This window comes from Chiloscyllium punctatum, chromosome 8, assembly GCF_047496795.1.
Source record: "Chiloscyllium punctatum isolate Juve2018m chromosome 8, sChiPun1.3, whole genome shotgun sequence".
In the NCBI taxonomy this organism is placed as follows: Eukaryota; Metazoa; Chordata; class Chondrichthyes; order Orectolobiformes; family Hemiscylliidae; genus Chiloscyllium; species Chiloscyllium punctatum.
The window spans coordinates 66,615,844-66,632,863 of NC_092746.1; the positions used below are offsets into that span (position 1 = coordinate 66,615,844).

Here is a 17,020-nt window from a genome sequence, read left to right on the forward strand (position 1 = left end):
TTGTTCTGCACGCAGTTTGTATTTCTCACAGCTTCGCAGTACTGTCGGTGCTCTTCCAGTTTATTCTCCGATACTGACTTCTGTCATTTTGAAAAGTACATGGATTGATCACATTCACCAACTGAAACTGTATGTATCAATATTGATAAAACTGTCCTGACATTCTCTACATCCGCAATAACTGAGTACAGAATTGAACCAACTTGCGTGGGTGGGTGGGCGTGGCAGGGAATAGAGTGAAGTGGATTGCATAATAAATTTTGCATTCTTAAACGGATGGAATACATCAAAGCAGACCACTTTAAAAAGAGCCAATGGTTACGTACTGTCCATAAAGGTTTCTTGCAGTCCGCGGGGAAGTGTGTTGTGTTAAGCAGGCGCTAGGACCGAGCGCTCTGCCGTGTCAGGATGTAGCCAGTGAGCAGATTGTGTCTGTATCTGTTGTCAGGAGCAGCAGCATCAGGCAGGCTGTGGACAAGTGGGCAAGGACACACACCAGATCTCTCCCTATCTCTCCCTCTAAGGTGGAGCTCAGTTAGCACACAGCGTTTTGGGGTTTTTGTTTAAGGAACCATCCATCGACAAAGCTCAGAGCAACAGTACAGAAAGGTCCGAGTGCGGGAGATTCCCCCCGGCTGTCAGGAAGGGATGAGGCGATGGGTTTGAGGGGATGGCCGGAGCTGAGCCCCTTTGCGGTCATGTGGAGGAGGCGCTGGGGCTGCGGGTTCCTGCTGCTGCTAGCCCTGCTGCTGCTGCTGCTGCCGAGTGGCCATCCACCTCAGCAAGCGGAGCCTGCCAGTGCCCGCGACACAGCACGGCAGCAGCAGGAGGAGAGAGAGAGCCACCAGGGCGGGCACCTCCCACCGCAACACTCTCCCCTCCAACTCATCCCTCTGGACTCCTTCAGCGCCGACCAGTTCATCGTGGTGACACAGAGAGCCGCCCGCCCCCGACGGAGGGCTTACCGGCTGCTGAGAGCCGCTAAAAGGAGCCCGGAAGCCGGGGGGGAGAGCACCAGGCTGCTCCTCCTGGACCCCCCGCCGCCGGCTGACCGCAGGCAACTGGAGCGCCAGGGGCTGCAGAGGAGAGGCTTTAACGAGACGGTCAGCGAGAGCATCTCCCTGCACCGGAGACTACCTGAGGTACGCCACCCTTTGTAAGTACAGGAGGAGCTGCTTAAACCCGGGTGTCCCACTGCCGCCGTACCCTGGACACTCTCCCCCCCTCACTCCCACTGTCAACCCTCGCCCCCCCCCCCGTCCCCCCTCTCCGTTCCCCCTCTCCCTCACGCTATCCCCCTTCTCCCTCACGCTGTCGCACCTTTCCCCTCTCGTATTGTCACTGCCCCCACACTGTCCCCCCTCCCTCATACTGTCACCCTCCCCCTCACACTGGCCGTCTCTCCCTCATATTATCACCATATCTCTTCACACTCACCTTTTTCTCCGTCTGCACTCCTAAACCTCACTGTTACCTTCCCCCGCTCCTTTTATTGTATCCTTCACCCCTCACACTGTATCCTCGAGCACTCAAATTGACATTTCGGAAGTATTGACTGTTAATAGCATTCAACCCAAATTTGTGTGATTGTGCCTGGAAAGAACAAATTGTTGATATTGTCATAAGGATGCCTGAAAGTAGCTGGCTATAAAATTTCATTTCATTCCTGATGCTGCAGAGTGATCTCATAATATATTTGGAATTTTCCACAAGATGTGCAATAATTCCAAATTATGCATACTACAAATAAAAACATTTGATATTAGTCACATTTCTTACTGTTTCATAAATATTGTTTTACCATGGGTCTAGCTTTTCATTCCAATATCATCCAATTTTATCCTGGTTGAATTCTGATAAAGATGTGTCATTGGCTTGCATTTTATACTTGCTACTCTCATATTCCTTTTAAACTCTGTTTACTTAAGTCAATATTGAGCTGATTTAATCATAACTCCATATTCATAACTATCTGAATGTTGTTTTGTTTGCTTTGAACTTCAGTCAAGAGATTATTAAAATTATGCCAAAACAAGAATCTGGAATTTATCTTTCAATGAATGCCAGAGTTTTTAAAGACCTGAGTTTAAGAGGAAATGTTTACATAAACTATTAATAGAACATGGTTGGTTGGTGCAATGACATATCAAATAGGTAAGCATCAAAAATGCATACTTACAGTTCTAAGAATTAGAAGGGAAGGAGGTGAATTTTTTTATTGTCCCAAATATTTGTCACTTTCCAAAAGAAAGTAATAGTTGGAGCAGCATGTGTTAAATATTGTTAACAGTTCACTTTGGGAACGACACTCTGGGCTGGGAAAGGTGGAGTTTTCTGTCCATTAAATGGCAACATTGGATTGGGAAGTACCTTAATAGTTCTCAGGCCACCCCCTCTCCCACATCCCATATCCCACAGCCTCCCTAACAACCCACCCCCATCCCCACCTTTACACCAACTCCGCACCCTCTCAGGTGTAAAGCTTTGGAGTTATTCCAGGACATTGGACAGCTTTCTCCATCAGCGATGTCACCAAAGTGGGCTCACAGGACGAAGACCCTGTGTAATGGAAACACATCTGAAACAATATGTTAAAGGAGTATCCTGCTCGGGTAATTTTCTTCTGTAAAATAGGAAAATGAGTTTAATGAAAAACATTCCTCTAAATTCGCTTTTCGCTTTAAACACTCTGAGCATTCTTTTGAAGCTAACAGTGGTTTTGGCATGACTAACAGATACCATTGTCATCTACTCACACTGGCTTTCCAAGACTGAACATTTTAAAAGCCTGACTACTGTGGATACTAAACAGTTAACCATTCGCTTCAGGATCTTCATGGTATTTAATCAGAGTCTGTCACACATTGTGACTTCAGTAATTCAGATACAACCTTAACAAATAGAACGACAATTATTCATAACCACCAACAAAACGGAATGCATGTCCACTGCTCTCACACGGCTGCTCTCAATCAAAGGTGCCTTCGTCCTCTCTTGATGTCCTGAAGTTGGCACAACATTCAGTGTAATATGACTACAGGCTCTTAAAATCCTGTACCTTCATGGTCTCAGCCACCACACAGTCACGCAGTGAAACTCGTCATGTGATCATTTTCAGAACTAAATTATTTTTGTCAAAAGTAAGTCAGGTTAGAGCAGTCTGTTTCTCTGTTTGCGCGTGTTTTTGCCAGAAGTCTTCCCAAACTCCCTGTTAAATTGCTACTGTCTATTGGTGCGCAAGTGTAATGGTTTTTAAGGGCTTATAATTGATCGAAAGAATCATGCTGGAAATTAGAGTTGGAATAACTTTTCTTTCATTTTTAAACTCTCCTCATCATTTAAAACACACCCAAACTCAGAAGATATACTATGTAGAAAATAATACTTGCTGAAGTGTTGAGAAAAATCGCAGCTGTTAGTTTTATTTCAGTGGCTAGCCTGCTCTTCCTGTGGTTTACACTGCTGTCTGCATTTTAAATGACAGGGGAGCCTCCTGCCCCAGTTCATCCCTCAATTCCCATTTCTACTCAAGCCCATCTTTCACCCTCAGAGGAGGTTGAGCAGGGAGTGTGGGTTGAGGGAGGATTGAGTATCACTGGCAGTGACAGGATTATAAAATCAGGCCTTGTAATTCCAAATACTGCTCCTTGGCAGTCTCTACAGGTGCTCAGAGTTACTCTGATAAATTCTAGAAAAGAAAGTGATACCATGGCCAGTCTCTGGATCATTACAGATCGGGAAGTGCCTCCTGATGTTTGGATCTATGTGGGAATTATCTGAGCTAAAGTTGGCTCCAAGAAACATAACACTGGACTTAACTGGGTAATTATGCAGATGTTACTCCGATTAATATCTAGGTGAACAGCTGGATATAATTGTACAACTGACTCCATATCCAAACTGACTAATGTATTCCAATCATCTGACTAACCCCCCACCCTCTTTCCCTGACCATCAATAAATCCTCCATCATTACCAACGCCCCTGACCATCAGTAACTCCCCTCCACAAATGTCTCACCTTTATGATCCACCTCTCTCTGCATCCATCTATTCATGTCTATACCCATTTATCCATCATACCCCTTATTACCCTCACTCCCTCCTACTCCTCTCACCCTTCTGCTCACCACCACCTCACTCATGTCATCCCATGTCGTCACCTACCATACCACCCCCCCAACTTTCCACATAATTCTACCCACTGGACCTACTCCACTGACCTTACACTCCCCCACCCATCTTACCTTCCCCCCCCCCCCCCCCCCTAAGAATCAGCCAAAAATTGGACCTTTAAAGTTTCAGACTATGACAGCTGATGCTGTAAAGAGTAGGTGTTTTCTCTCTTCAACTTTCCTCCATTCCAATGAGATTTCCAGGGAATGCTGCACTGCACATTTCTTTGAGAGCTGCAATTGAAAGAACCCAGAAGAGATGTACAGAAGTGTGTTAGGATAGCCTTCACACAACAACATTGCCACTGCTCAGAAGATTCAGGCCATCAGGGGTTACCTGCTGTAAGGTCACAGCAAGCTAGAAGTTCAGAGTTCCAGCCGAACATAGTTTCCCAGAACCTCTGACTCCAACGTGTCCCTGAAAAGCAGTGAATGTCTCAACACAGTGCACAGGTCCGGGAGTCATGGTCTGAGCTGAGGCATACTCAGCCAATAGAGACAGAATAGAAAAAACAAAATAAGTTAAAATAAAGTAGTACGCAATGTAAAAGTAAGGTTAATTATGATAAAGCAAGATTATTTTAATTGCAAAGCAAGATGAAAATAGTCAATGGAATTTACAGTTAGGTTTACGGACTGCCAAAGATCCAGTGAGTGTTTTGGAATAATTAACAATCAGTCTGTGTGGCTATTAATTGGATACAGCTGAAAATGAGTACCTCGTTGTTGAATTGTGTCGACTGGATGATTGGACAGAGTTGTCTATCTTATTACTTTGTTTTTAGATGCCTACAGCAGGAATATAGTCAAAACCTGCCAACTGCCAGCATCATCATTTGTTTCTACAATGAAGCCTGGTCCACTCTTCTGAGGACAGTAAACAGTGTTATGGACACTGCCCCAAAGAAATTTCTCAAGGAAATCATCTTAGTGGATGACCTAAGTAACCAAGGTATATTCTAATTGAAAAATTCAATAGATAATGAAATACACGAGAGAGAAGAAGCAAGCATTCGTTATTGGTAGAGAAATAGTATTTCATTTGAAAGTAGGGAGGAGAAAAGTAAATGTTTGTTTTGGTCAATAGTGTCTACTTGACAAGAGGCTTCTCCATGTGAGCTCCAATCCAATTACTATTGTAATCAACAGGGGCAGAGGTAGCAAATTTAAAATTGTATTCTTTTCAAATGGTATTCCCCATTCCCTAGTGTACACGAATATGCTTTCTCTATCCATTGAGTTACTTGTCCAATCTTCATAAAATGTTGAATTTTATCTCTAAAATGGTACAATCTGCTTAATCGTTCAATACTTTGTATTTCATCATTGTTGGATTTTTATTTTTTTTTAATTGTTATTTTAATGAGATTGGTCACAGTTCAACTGGCATCAGCCATCTGGATGGTGGAGACCAACATGCAACACAGATTTCACATCAGCATTGCACCTTGGAGTGCTTATGCACCTTCCATTGTAATATTGCTGCTTGGACAATCTGCAGGCTGGACCAGGCACCGATCCCTGAGATTAGACCCCAGCTTACTGCTTTCTGTCTTAATGCTCAATCACATTGTGTCTATTTGAATGTTTTCAGCATTGCTGCCATTCCTTGCTATTTAACACAGTTACAAAGCCAAGCATCTTGTCATAGTTGTCGGTATTGATCAATCCAGTTGGTAAACATATTGTTGTTTGGCACCATGCTACATCAATGTCACACCTATAACATGTGCCAGCAGCTTATGAGACAAAAATGCATTACTTGTGCTTCAATCAAATGGCCATGTCTCAAAGTCCAAGGGAAGTAATCATCATCAGGTTAAGAGAGACACTCTTCAGTTAGTACTTCGTAGCACAGCAAGTCAAAGGTAGAGTTCTGTCTTAGTCCAGGGGCTTGGACATGGTCAGTCAACTGCTTGGGGTTGTAAGGGTGACCTTCACAGACGCAGAGGAGTTTGTTCAAGCGAATCCAACGGTTTATTACAAGCAGTTACCAGTAAATGCAGGGAGGGGAGTTCTAGGTAGACACGCGGGAATACTGGACTCACAAATACTGAGCACGGGTTACAACTTTTTACACACAGGAATAAACAACTTGTTGAGCAATCCTCAGCTCCTGCTCCTCAGATGCTGCCTGACCTGCTGTGCTTTTCACAGTAACAATCATCAGCAGTTGTCTCCAACTATCTTTCTAGTCTGGTCACTCCCTAGGGCACATCATGTGCTCTCATCTTAGTTTGATAATTTTAATCAGAGGTTGATAATTTAATCAGCTTTCTACTTTGTAAGCTCTTCCAGGCCTATTGTCCTAACCTCATAAACCAGCTATCTAGCAGTCAGCGTGTGTGTTCCTGTGGTCTAACTGAAACATCACAGAGGTGTTGGCCATTTCAACATAATTAGTAGACCTCATTATTCTACCTGAATAATCCTCATCTAAGCATTGTCACTCAATTATTTCCATATCTGTTTTACTATGTGTGTGTGTGTGTGTGTGACGGTGTGGTTAGGGTCAGGGGCTTTATAACTGGGGATTGGGCCATGGTCAGTCCTACAAGTGCAGGGATTTGTGTTAAGTCCATTAGGGAGCTGCACAGAGATCAGTTGGGGCCTGGTCATTCATTAATTAGGGATGTCTGTTCTGGTTGGTTAAGGCCAGTGGTCAGCTCAATGAAAGTCAAGGCGTGCAGTGGGAGTTTATCAGGGACATCTGTTATGTGGGGAAATTGGAGAAATCAGTAGTGTGAATTGGAGGCAGATCTCAGAGATGCAGAGGGGACATAATTGTAAAAAAGACAACTAAGGACTTAAAGTTGGGAGATGATAGACTATTGATGGACATGGGTTACTGCATATGGTGGGGGGATGGGAAGTGTCACTTATGGTCACAATCACCATGGCTTTAATGGGGGGGACTGTGCAACAAAGTAATTGGCATGAACTGAAAACAACAAATGCTGGAAATTACAGTAGGTCAGACAGCATCTATGGAGAGAACGTAACCTAAAGTTTCGCGTCTAGGTGACTCTTCATTAGAGCAAAACTAAAGTGTGGAGCAACAGCATTTATGGATGCAGGTTTGTTCGCTGCAAAGCTAGAAGGTTCATCACCATACTAGGCAACATCATCAGTGAGCCTCCGAATGAAGCGCTGGTGGCATGGCCCATGTTCTATTTGTGTTTAGATTTACTTGGGTTGGTGATGTCATTTCCTGTGGTGATGTCATTTCCTATGATGACATCAATTCCTGTTCTTTTTCTCAAAGAATGGTAAATGGGATCCACATCAATGTGTTTGATGATAGAGTTCCGGGTGGAATGCTATGCTTCTAGGAATTCTCATGCATGACTCTGTTTGGCTTATCCTAAGATGGATGTGTTGTCCCAGTCAAACTGGTGAACTTCCTCATTCCTTCCTCGAGTGATAGTGGGTCATTTTTTTTGTGGCTAGTTGATGGTCATGTATCCTGGTGGCTAGTTTACTGCCTGTTTGTTCAATGTAGTGTTTGTTACAGTTCTTGCAAAGTATTTTGTAAATGACATTAGTTTTGCTTGTTGTCTGTATAAGGTTTTTCAAGTTCACTAGCTGCTGTTTTAGTGTGTTGGTGGGTTGTGGGCTGTCATGATGCCAAGAGGTCTGAGTAGTCTGGCAGTCATTTCCAGAAATGTTTTGCCTGCTTGTTTTGGTTTTGGTTGCTGAGAAATTGACGATGTGTGTTCATTGGGCACCCATTCTTTTTTAATACACTGTATAGGTGATTTTCCTCTGCTCTGTGTAGTTCCTTTGTGCTGCAGTGCGTGGTGGCTCATTGGAATAATGTTCCATTGCAGCTTCATTTTGGGGTGTTGGGATGACATTCAGTATTTGGTCAGTGCATAAATAGAAAATGGGCCTCCCACCAATGCTTCATCCAGAGGCTCACTGATGATGTTACCTAGTATGGTGACGGAATGTCTGAAAATGAATCTTCCAGCTCAGCAAGCAAACCTACATCTAGATCCTCAACCTGAGCTACAAATCTTCTCAAAACTCGCTAACATCTATGGGCGCAATACGCTAAAACTGGCCCGAAAATAGGAAACCAATGCCATCCGACAGCACCAGCCATGACAAACTGTACTTCCTGCATGAATGCCTAAGGAAACAAGTACTACCTAATTGTCTTAAATACAAACCTTCTCTTAACACCCCACTAGCCAAAAGAATAGAAGCGCAAAATGGCTGCAGAATGCTTAGAGAAATGATTAATGATGCCCACAACAGACTTCATAAATACAACTGGGAAATTTCATGCCAAAATACTTTACTCAGTAATGCAACAGACCATGAATGGACAGACACAGAGCAACAAGCCGTAAACAGTAGACAGCAACAAACACAGAAAATGGAAATAAAAAGAACTCCAGAAAAACTAGGCAAACTTACACAGAAGCATGGATAAAAAAACGTCATCTGACTGACTTTTAACAGACACTGAAAAGGCCATCTTAATAAGTGGTTTAAATTGCAACTTCCAGGATGCAGACAAGAAAGATTTCTTAGCAGCATTAGAAATAAAACTAAAAGACAATCAACAGAGAAAACCCAGCAAACCATCAGACAGACAGTCGCACCAACATTAAGCAGGAAAAAGGGAAGAAACACACTCATACACAAGAAAGGAAGGTGCTAGAAAGACTTAAAAAAAAATTGTTATCCTACCTGCAGACAAAAGACGTTTGACAGTCATTTTAAATCAAAGAGACTACATTAAGAAAGTGAATGCACTATATGCAAATACCAACACTCAGAACAAGTGGCGATAGACTCGACCCCACAACTAGAGAACCAAATCACAGCCCTACTCAAAACAACTTCAGAAATCTGGAGAAATAAATAAGACTGAATTCCAAAAAATGAAACCACACAGATCCAACATACCATGTTTCTACGCATTACCCAAAATTCACAAACCAAGAGTGCCCCCCCACCTCAGACCCATTGTCTCACTACCTGGAACACCACTTACCGATTGGCCAAGGAGCTACACCAAAGATTAAAACACTCAGTCGAAGGCTCACACCACTCCATCCACTCCACCAAAGAATTCCTAAAGACCATCAAAGCCACCAAGGTAGCAGAGGATTAAATAATGGTCTCCTTTGATGTAACAGGTCTGTTCACATCCATCAACATCAACCTGGCAAGGAAGCACTGACTACATTATTGAAAAACCCAAAGACACATACACCAAACACCACTAACTTCATCAACAAGGACAGTATCGTCAAGCTAGTGGACATATGCCTTACCACGCACTTCACCTTCAACAACCAAACCTACAAACAAACCAACGGAACACCCATGGGATCTCCAATATCAGGGTTCTTAGCAGAGACAGTAATGCAGAGATTCGAACAAACAGCTTTGCCAAACATCCAACCCAAAATTTAAGTCTGCTACATGGATGACACCTTCGTCATCACTAAACAAAACAAATTGGAAAACTTCAAGACCATCAATAATATCTTACTGGCATAAAAGTCACTAAAGCTGAGGAAAACAACAACAAACTGACATTCCTAGATGTTGCAGTAGGGCGACAGCCAATGGGGAACTTCAAACCTGCGTCTACAGACCAAATATTGAACCACAGAAGCAATCGTCCCAACACCCACAAACGAAGCTGCATTAGAACATTATTTCAACAAGCCACCACACACAGCAGCACAGAGAAATTATGAAGAGCAGAGGAAAATCACCTATACAGTGTATTCGAAATGAACGGATACCCAATGAACACAGTCCCCCAATTTCTCAGTAACCAAACCCCAACAAGCAGACAAAACATGTCCAGAAACCCTAGCCACTCTCCCCTGCCAGACTACTCAGAGCTCTTGGCATCATGGTAGCCCACAAACTCACCCACACACTAAAACAGCAGCTAATGAACTTGAAAGACCCTATACAGACAACAAGAAAAACTAATGTTATTTACAAAATACCTTGCAAGAACTGTAACAAACACTACATTGGACAAACAGGCAGAAAGCTAGCCACCAGGATACATGAACATGAACTAGCCACAAAACGACATGACCCACTGTCACTAGTATCCTTACATACAGATAAGGAAGGACACCACTTTGACTGGGACAACACATCCATCCTAGGACAAGCCAAGCAGAGACATGCACGAGAATTTCAAGAAGCATGGCATTCCAACTGGAACTCTATCAACAAACCTATTGACCTGGATTCCATTTACCATCCCCTGAGAAAAAGGACAGGAAATGTTATCACCACAGGAAATGATGTCACCAACCCAAGGAAACCTAAACACATAAATAGAAAGCAGGCCATACCGCCAGTGCTTCATCCGGAGGCTCACTGATGATGCTACCTAGTATGGTGATGAAATGGCTGAAAATGAACCTTCCTGCTCAGCGAGCAAATCTACATTCAGAACCTCAACCTGAGCTGAGCTATAAATCTTCTCAAAACCTGGGCAGCATTTATGATATAGTTTGAGGGAGGGTTGGAGTGTAGAGTGTTGGGGGAGAAAGGATGTTGATAGTTCAGCTTAAATGATTGGAATGTGAGAATGGTAGACCAATGGTGGTCCCACTGAGTTGTAGGGCTGGGACTCAGGATAATCTTTGGAGGTAAAGACATAAGGGAAAGAGATATGTAGGAGCATAGAAATATTGAAACTAGGAGCAGGAGTGGACCATTCAGCCTTTCTAGCCTGCCCCAACATTGAATATGATTATGGCTGATCCTCTATCTCAATACCATATTCCTACTATCTCACAATACCCCTTGATGCATTTTAGAGTCTGAAAATGTATCCAGCTCTGTGGAAGCTGAGTGCTGATAGGCTAACAGGAACTGAAAGGAAGAAAACAACATGGAGGTTGAGGAGGTTCATTGTCAGGCTGAGCCTATGGCTCATTTTGCACCCTGTGTTGCTTCCATACTTATATAACTCAAATGTGTACAGGAATTGGAAAATGATAGAGAACACACCCAAACTGGACAGAGAAATAGTCATCTCCATGAAACAAAAATGATCACAGGTGATATCAAAAGTGGTAACTGTGAGCTACACAGACAGTTCAGAGACTTGTGGTCTGCACAGGGCACAGAGCAGATCTCTTCTCACCTTGAACTATAAGTATTCTCCAATAGGCTGTTATAGACAATGCTGCCTTTGATTTACGTGGAGGATGGCGGTGAGGGCATAAGGTATCAAGTTGTACTATCATCAGAATAAAGTCCACTATGGCAAAGGTCCATATACAGGTATTCCATAGCCCTCCTTGTTGGAGTTCTCTAGGGGCCACTGTACATGGGACTATGCTCAGCCATCATTTGTGAGTGATGTAAATACTGACTGCTCACAGGACTAAGGACCTGCTCTGTTTCTGATGTTCCCCACAGAGGATCATTTGAACTGTGACGAATACATCCAACCACAGCAGGAGTCATTGCTGCTGTGGTTACAGCATGGAACAGTAGTCAGAACAACAAGCAAGCACAGGACCAATTAGAACATCCACTAGCTGCCAAACAACTTCCACATGAAGTCACAACTGAAGGTTCCCTCAGGATGCAGGAGGGACAAGAGGCCCAGAGACTATCATCCATCATGTCATTTCCTTGAGCTGACTAGGAGTCTGTGTTGCTGTAGACAGCAGATTTCCTAGGACACCATCACAGAACTATGCTGGAGCAAGTCTGATAACTGTCCTGTCCCAGTGGCTATTCCAGTAACAGCTGCACTAAACTTTTATGTACTTGGCTGCTTCTATTGGTCCATTGAGGAATTGTGTGGGATCTCACAACCCTAAATCCACAAATGTATCACAATTGTTATGGATACAGTTTGTATCATATTGCATTGGTTCATGTTGGTTCCCCATGATCAGGTAAGTGCTGTAGCCCAAGAAATAGGCTTTGTCAGAATAGCTGGCTTACCTCAGAGGTGCAGGAAGGTACAGATTGTTCCTACACCAGATTGAGAGCGTCATCTCATAATGCAGCTGACTTCTATGATCATCAGTACCACATCTTATTAATATATACCATGTACCAATGAGCTGTAATGATGCTTATACCATAGAGTCATCGAGATGTACAGCATGGAAACAGATCCTTCAGTCCAACTTGTCCATGCCCACCAGATATCCCAACTTAATCTACTTCCACTTGCCAAAACTTGGCCCATATCCCTCTAAACCCTTCCTATTCATATACCCATCCAGATGCCTTTTAAATGTTGCAATTGTAGCAGCCTCCACCACTTCCTCTGGCAGCTCATTCCATACACACCCACTCTTTGCGTGAAAAAGTTGCCCCTTGGTTCCCTTTTATATCTTGCCCCTCTCACCCTAAACCTATGCCCTCTAGTTCTGGACTCCCTCACCCCAGGGGAAAGACCTTGTCTATTTACCCTATCCATGCCCCTCATAATTTTATAAACTTCTATAAGGTCACCCATCAGCCTCCAATACTCCAGGGAAAATAACCCCAGCCCATTCAACATCTCCCTATAGCTCAAATCCTCCAATCCTGGCAACATCCTTGTACCTCTTTTGTGAACATTTTCAAGTTTCACACATGTTGCCGATAGGAAGGAGACCAGAATTGCCCGCAATATTCCAAACATGGCCGAATCAATGTCTTGTGCAGCTGCAACATGACCTTCCAACTCCTATACTCAATGCTTTGGCCAACAAAGGAAAGTGTACCAAATGCCTTCTTCACTATCCTATCTACCTGCAACTCTACTTTCAAGGAGCTATGAACCTGCACTCTAAGGTGTCTTTGTTCAGCAACATTCCCTAGTATCTTACCATTATGTGTATACATCCTGTTAAGATTTGCTTTCCCAAAATGCAGCACCTCATATTTATCTAAATTAAACTCTATCTGCCACTCCTCAGTCCGTTCGCCCATCTGATCAAGATCTCGTTTCACTCTGAGGTAACCTTCGTGGTCCACAACACCTCCAATTTTGGTGTCATCTGCAAACTTACTAACTATACCTCTTATGCTCATATTCAAATCATTTATATAAATGATGAAAAGTAGAGGACCCAGCACCGATCCCTGTGGCACTGCTGTGGTCACAGGTCTCCAGTCTGAAAAATAACTCTCCACCACCACCCTCTGTCTTCGGCCTTTAAGCCAATTCTATATCCAAATGGCTAGTTCTCCCTGTATTCCATGAGATCTAACCTTGCTAACCAGTCTCCCACCTTGAGAACTTCTATGTTCCTGCTTCATTTTAAGGGCTGGATACATTCAAGGATATTCACAAGGAGACCAGAGCTATTCTCTGTATCATAGATGATTCCATTACTTGCACTCACCACCACATTACACCCCCCCCCGCCACCCCCCCCCCCCCCCCCCCCCCCCCCACCGCCGCACTCCGACTGAGGCCAAGCATCGATGTAGGGCAGCCCATTCTTCCAATAGGGTCATCATGCAGCAGGTAATAGGTCTACTATGATGATGTTCTGATGCTTGGATCAGACTAGTGGCTGGATAGGCCTTGCTCTCCACTCCGAGCAGTGATGGACTCTGAAGAGCTGGAAGAGTTATAGCAGACTTCTGTGGAGGGAAATGAGGATATTGTGCAAGAGGAACATTACCTTCACCATGAAAGCGTGCTGCAGCATGAAGCAGAACAAGCCAAACAGGATTTAGTTGATACCCGATTCCATCAGATATGAGCTGGGTGCAGTGAGCAAAGACAGGTGATCCCTGTAAGCTTCCAGAAGCAAATTCAGATTTTGTTTATTTGTATTTTTTACTTTGTGTTTGCTATTTTTGAATAAACCATTAACACTTCCAACCATTTAGAGACTTTCCACCATTTGCTGCTCCCACATAGTACAATATCTTCTCATTGTTCAACACTGGACATGTTAGATGACTGCATTTACATGTATTTCAATTACCATAAGCTAAAACAGCAAGGATTTACATCACATACTTCAAGGACAAAACAAAAATGTGTTCCTGCTCTTTTTTCCACCCTTTTCTCACTCCCATATAATTTATTATGACTGGAAACATCTTTTATTATTCAGCATCTAACCAGTTATATGAAAGCAAGGGTAGGTGGAAATAGCCATCAGTCAAGCACAAATTATTTATATGGTTCAGGCGATCTCCATTTTTTACCTCTCCCATAAATCTTCAGTCTATTTTATAAACTGAAATGAAGGTTAAATTTTACTGGGATGCAATTTTTAAAAATCAAACTGTTCAACAATGTATAAGCTCATACAGGCATTGCGAATGGGTTCTTTTCTAGAGTCCATTCACACGCCAATTTGTATGCCATTTGGAACACAATGCAGGACAATGTAAAGCAGCCACTCTTAAGTCAGGAAATGTTCATTTGTTGAGTCTTGAAGATTACACCCGTGAATGGGATCACATTCATATGTATAGCATTCAGATGTTCATAAACTGAGAACATCCTGTGCATTGCAGGGTTTGTAGTTCTCTGGACATTTAATTCACTTGTAACTTAACTCTGGCACACAGACAGAAAATCTGGAAATCAAAAAAACTTGCTTTAAAATATGCCTATTTTAATAAAGGACACATTCTGTAAGTCCCTTAAAATGGATTAATAAAATATTTGCATGTCAGCATGAAATCTATATATGTTGTTTGCTTCAATTGCAAGAATTACATCAATTGGAATCATGAATTAATCAATCAAGAATCATCATCATCATCATATATTCAGTCATTTTTCCACAGTGCCTAATCACTTTATTTGTTTATGGTCTCTGACTTTATTTTTATTGGTACCAAAATCAATAATTCACATATTACACCTGCAAATAAATCTCAGTAGTATCATTATGCACTGTCCTGCTTAAACACTACACTTTTAACAAGATCTTAACAATCAATATCTTTGCCTACAATAAAAATAGAGTTAAACTGACTGGACAATATTGAAGCAGTAACTTACCCAGTTTTGTTGAACATTTGAACACGCTTTATTCAAAGGCTCTTGCCATTTTGGCCCACAGTCTTTAACCGATACCAGCAAAGAGAGATTGATAATTTATTTGGTAAGGCAGGACCCGGGAATGAGGGAAGCGTTAATGGGTGAGATTTTAACTTGCTCAAAGCATATCTACTTGCACAGAGTTAAAATGGAGTCCAACATTTCAAATCAATGACTTTTCATCAGACCTTGTTTCTCTCCCCATAGATACTGCCTGACCAATTGTGAGTTTCCACAATTTTTTTCGTAATCTGTTTTTCTGTTCTTGAAATGTTCTTGGCACTGAATGGTTGCCACATTGATTTCCATAGCTGTTAGCACTGCACTCACTTCCCACACTGTCCTGTAAGTCTCATAAGATATTTCAACATTGAATGTTTCACATAAGTACAAGTATTATTTATTTTATACTTATTGGCTAATTATAAAAGAAAAGAGAAAATACTATGAAATATGCTGAATCCATTTTCAATTAATTTCATACGAGGCTCCTGTTAATGTTACTCAGTATCTAGATAAAGATCCCATTGTGCATGAACATTAAACATAAATACATTATTGATAAAGTGCCAAGTTAAACATTGTATTCCTGTGGCCAGTCCAGTTGCATGAAATTATGTTAGCACTTGTTTTATTTGAAACTATTATTTTAGTTATAATCAGATGAAGCTATGATTTAGAAATGACCGTAAGACATAGAATGAAAAGTAGACCATTTAACCCATCTCATCTGCTCTGCCATTCAATGAGATCATAGCCGAAAGGATAATCCTCAGCTCCACTTTCCTGCCTTTTCCCAAATACCGTTGATTCCCTTTCTACCTGAGCCTTGAATATACTCGATACAACTTCTAAAGTCCTCTGCAATAAAGAATTTCGTAGATTTAACAACCTCTGAGAGAAGGCATTTCTTCTCATCTCTGTCTAACTGGGTGACTCCTTACTCTGAGATTATGCCTTTTGGTCCTAGACTGTCCCACAAAGGGAAACAAATTCTCAGTATCTACCCTGTCAAGCCCCCAAGAATCTTTTGCTGAAAAAGGTCACCTCTCATTCTCCTAAATTCAATCTGTACACATCCAATCCTCTCCTTATAAGAAAATCCCTCCATATCTGGCTTCAACCTAGTGAAGCCTTCTTGGACTGCTTCCCATGCCATTATATATTTCCTTAGATAAGGAGAGCAAAATTGTTCACAGTATTCTAAGTCCAACTAGAGCCTTGTATAGTTTAGCAAGGCTACCTTATTCTCATACTTCATTACCTTTGAAATAAAGATAATTTGCCTTTCCTATTACTTGCTGAAATGCTATGCTCGTTGTTTTTGTGTGATTTACGTATGAGGATTCCCAAATCCTTCTGTGCTGCAAGAGATTAAGAGTCAACTGTTCTTCACTTCCTGCCAAAGTGTATAACTTCACATTTTCCCACATTATAGTCAATCGACCAAGTCTTTGCTCATTCATTTAACCTGTCTATAACCTTCTGTTAGACTCTTTATGTCATCCTCACTACTTGCCACTGTATCTATTTAAGTATCATTTGCAAACTTGGCTATAATCACTTTCCTCATCCAAGTCATTAATATATATTGTATATAATTGTGGCATGCAGGGTGTTGTATTTGTAAGATGAAGTTACTTGAATTACTGTGCAATAAGAGTAGCAGCAAGCATAGGATTCTTTTGCCCAAACTGTGCCTTTCATTATTCTGTCTTTGGAAAATTATATGCTCCTTCTGAGAAACAATATTTTGATTACTTTTAGTTTCTATACAATATGTTACCCTTCAACTTGTTTGCTTTTTTTCTGTCCTGATTGGG

The 17,020-nt window shown here is 42.0% G+C and overlaps 1 protein-coding gene across 2 annotated transcripts in view; it reads left to right on the top strand.

Moving 5' to 3' along the window:
• The first annotated feature begins 256 nt into the window (after positions 1-256).
• LOC140480609 (polypeptide N-acetylgalactosaminyltransferase 15-like) overlaps positions 257-17,020 on the top strand; it is a 75,674-nt gene continuing 58,910 nt past the window's right edge. Inside the window, exons 1-2 of one of the 2 annotated variants that reach the window (XM_072575705.1) lie at positions 257-1,156; positions 4,960-5,126. In XM_072575705.1, the coding sequence (XP_072431806.1) occupies positions 657-1,156; positions 4,960-5,126 (667 nt within the window). In that variant the 5' untranslated portion in view covers positions 257-656. The remainder of the gene's footprint in view (positions 1,157-4,959; positions 5,127-17,020) is intronic. The other variant, XM_072575704.1, reaches the window with a different exon arrangement.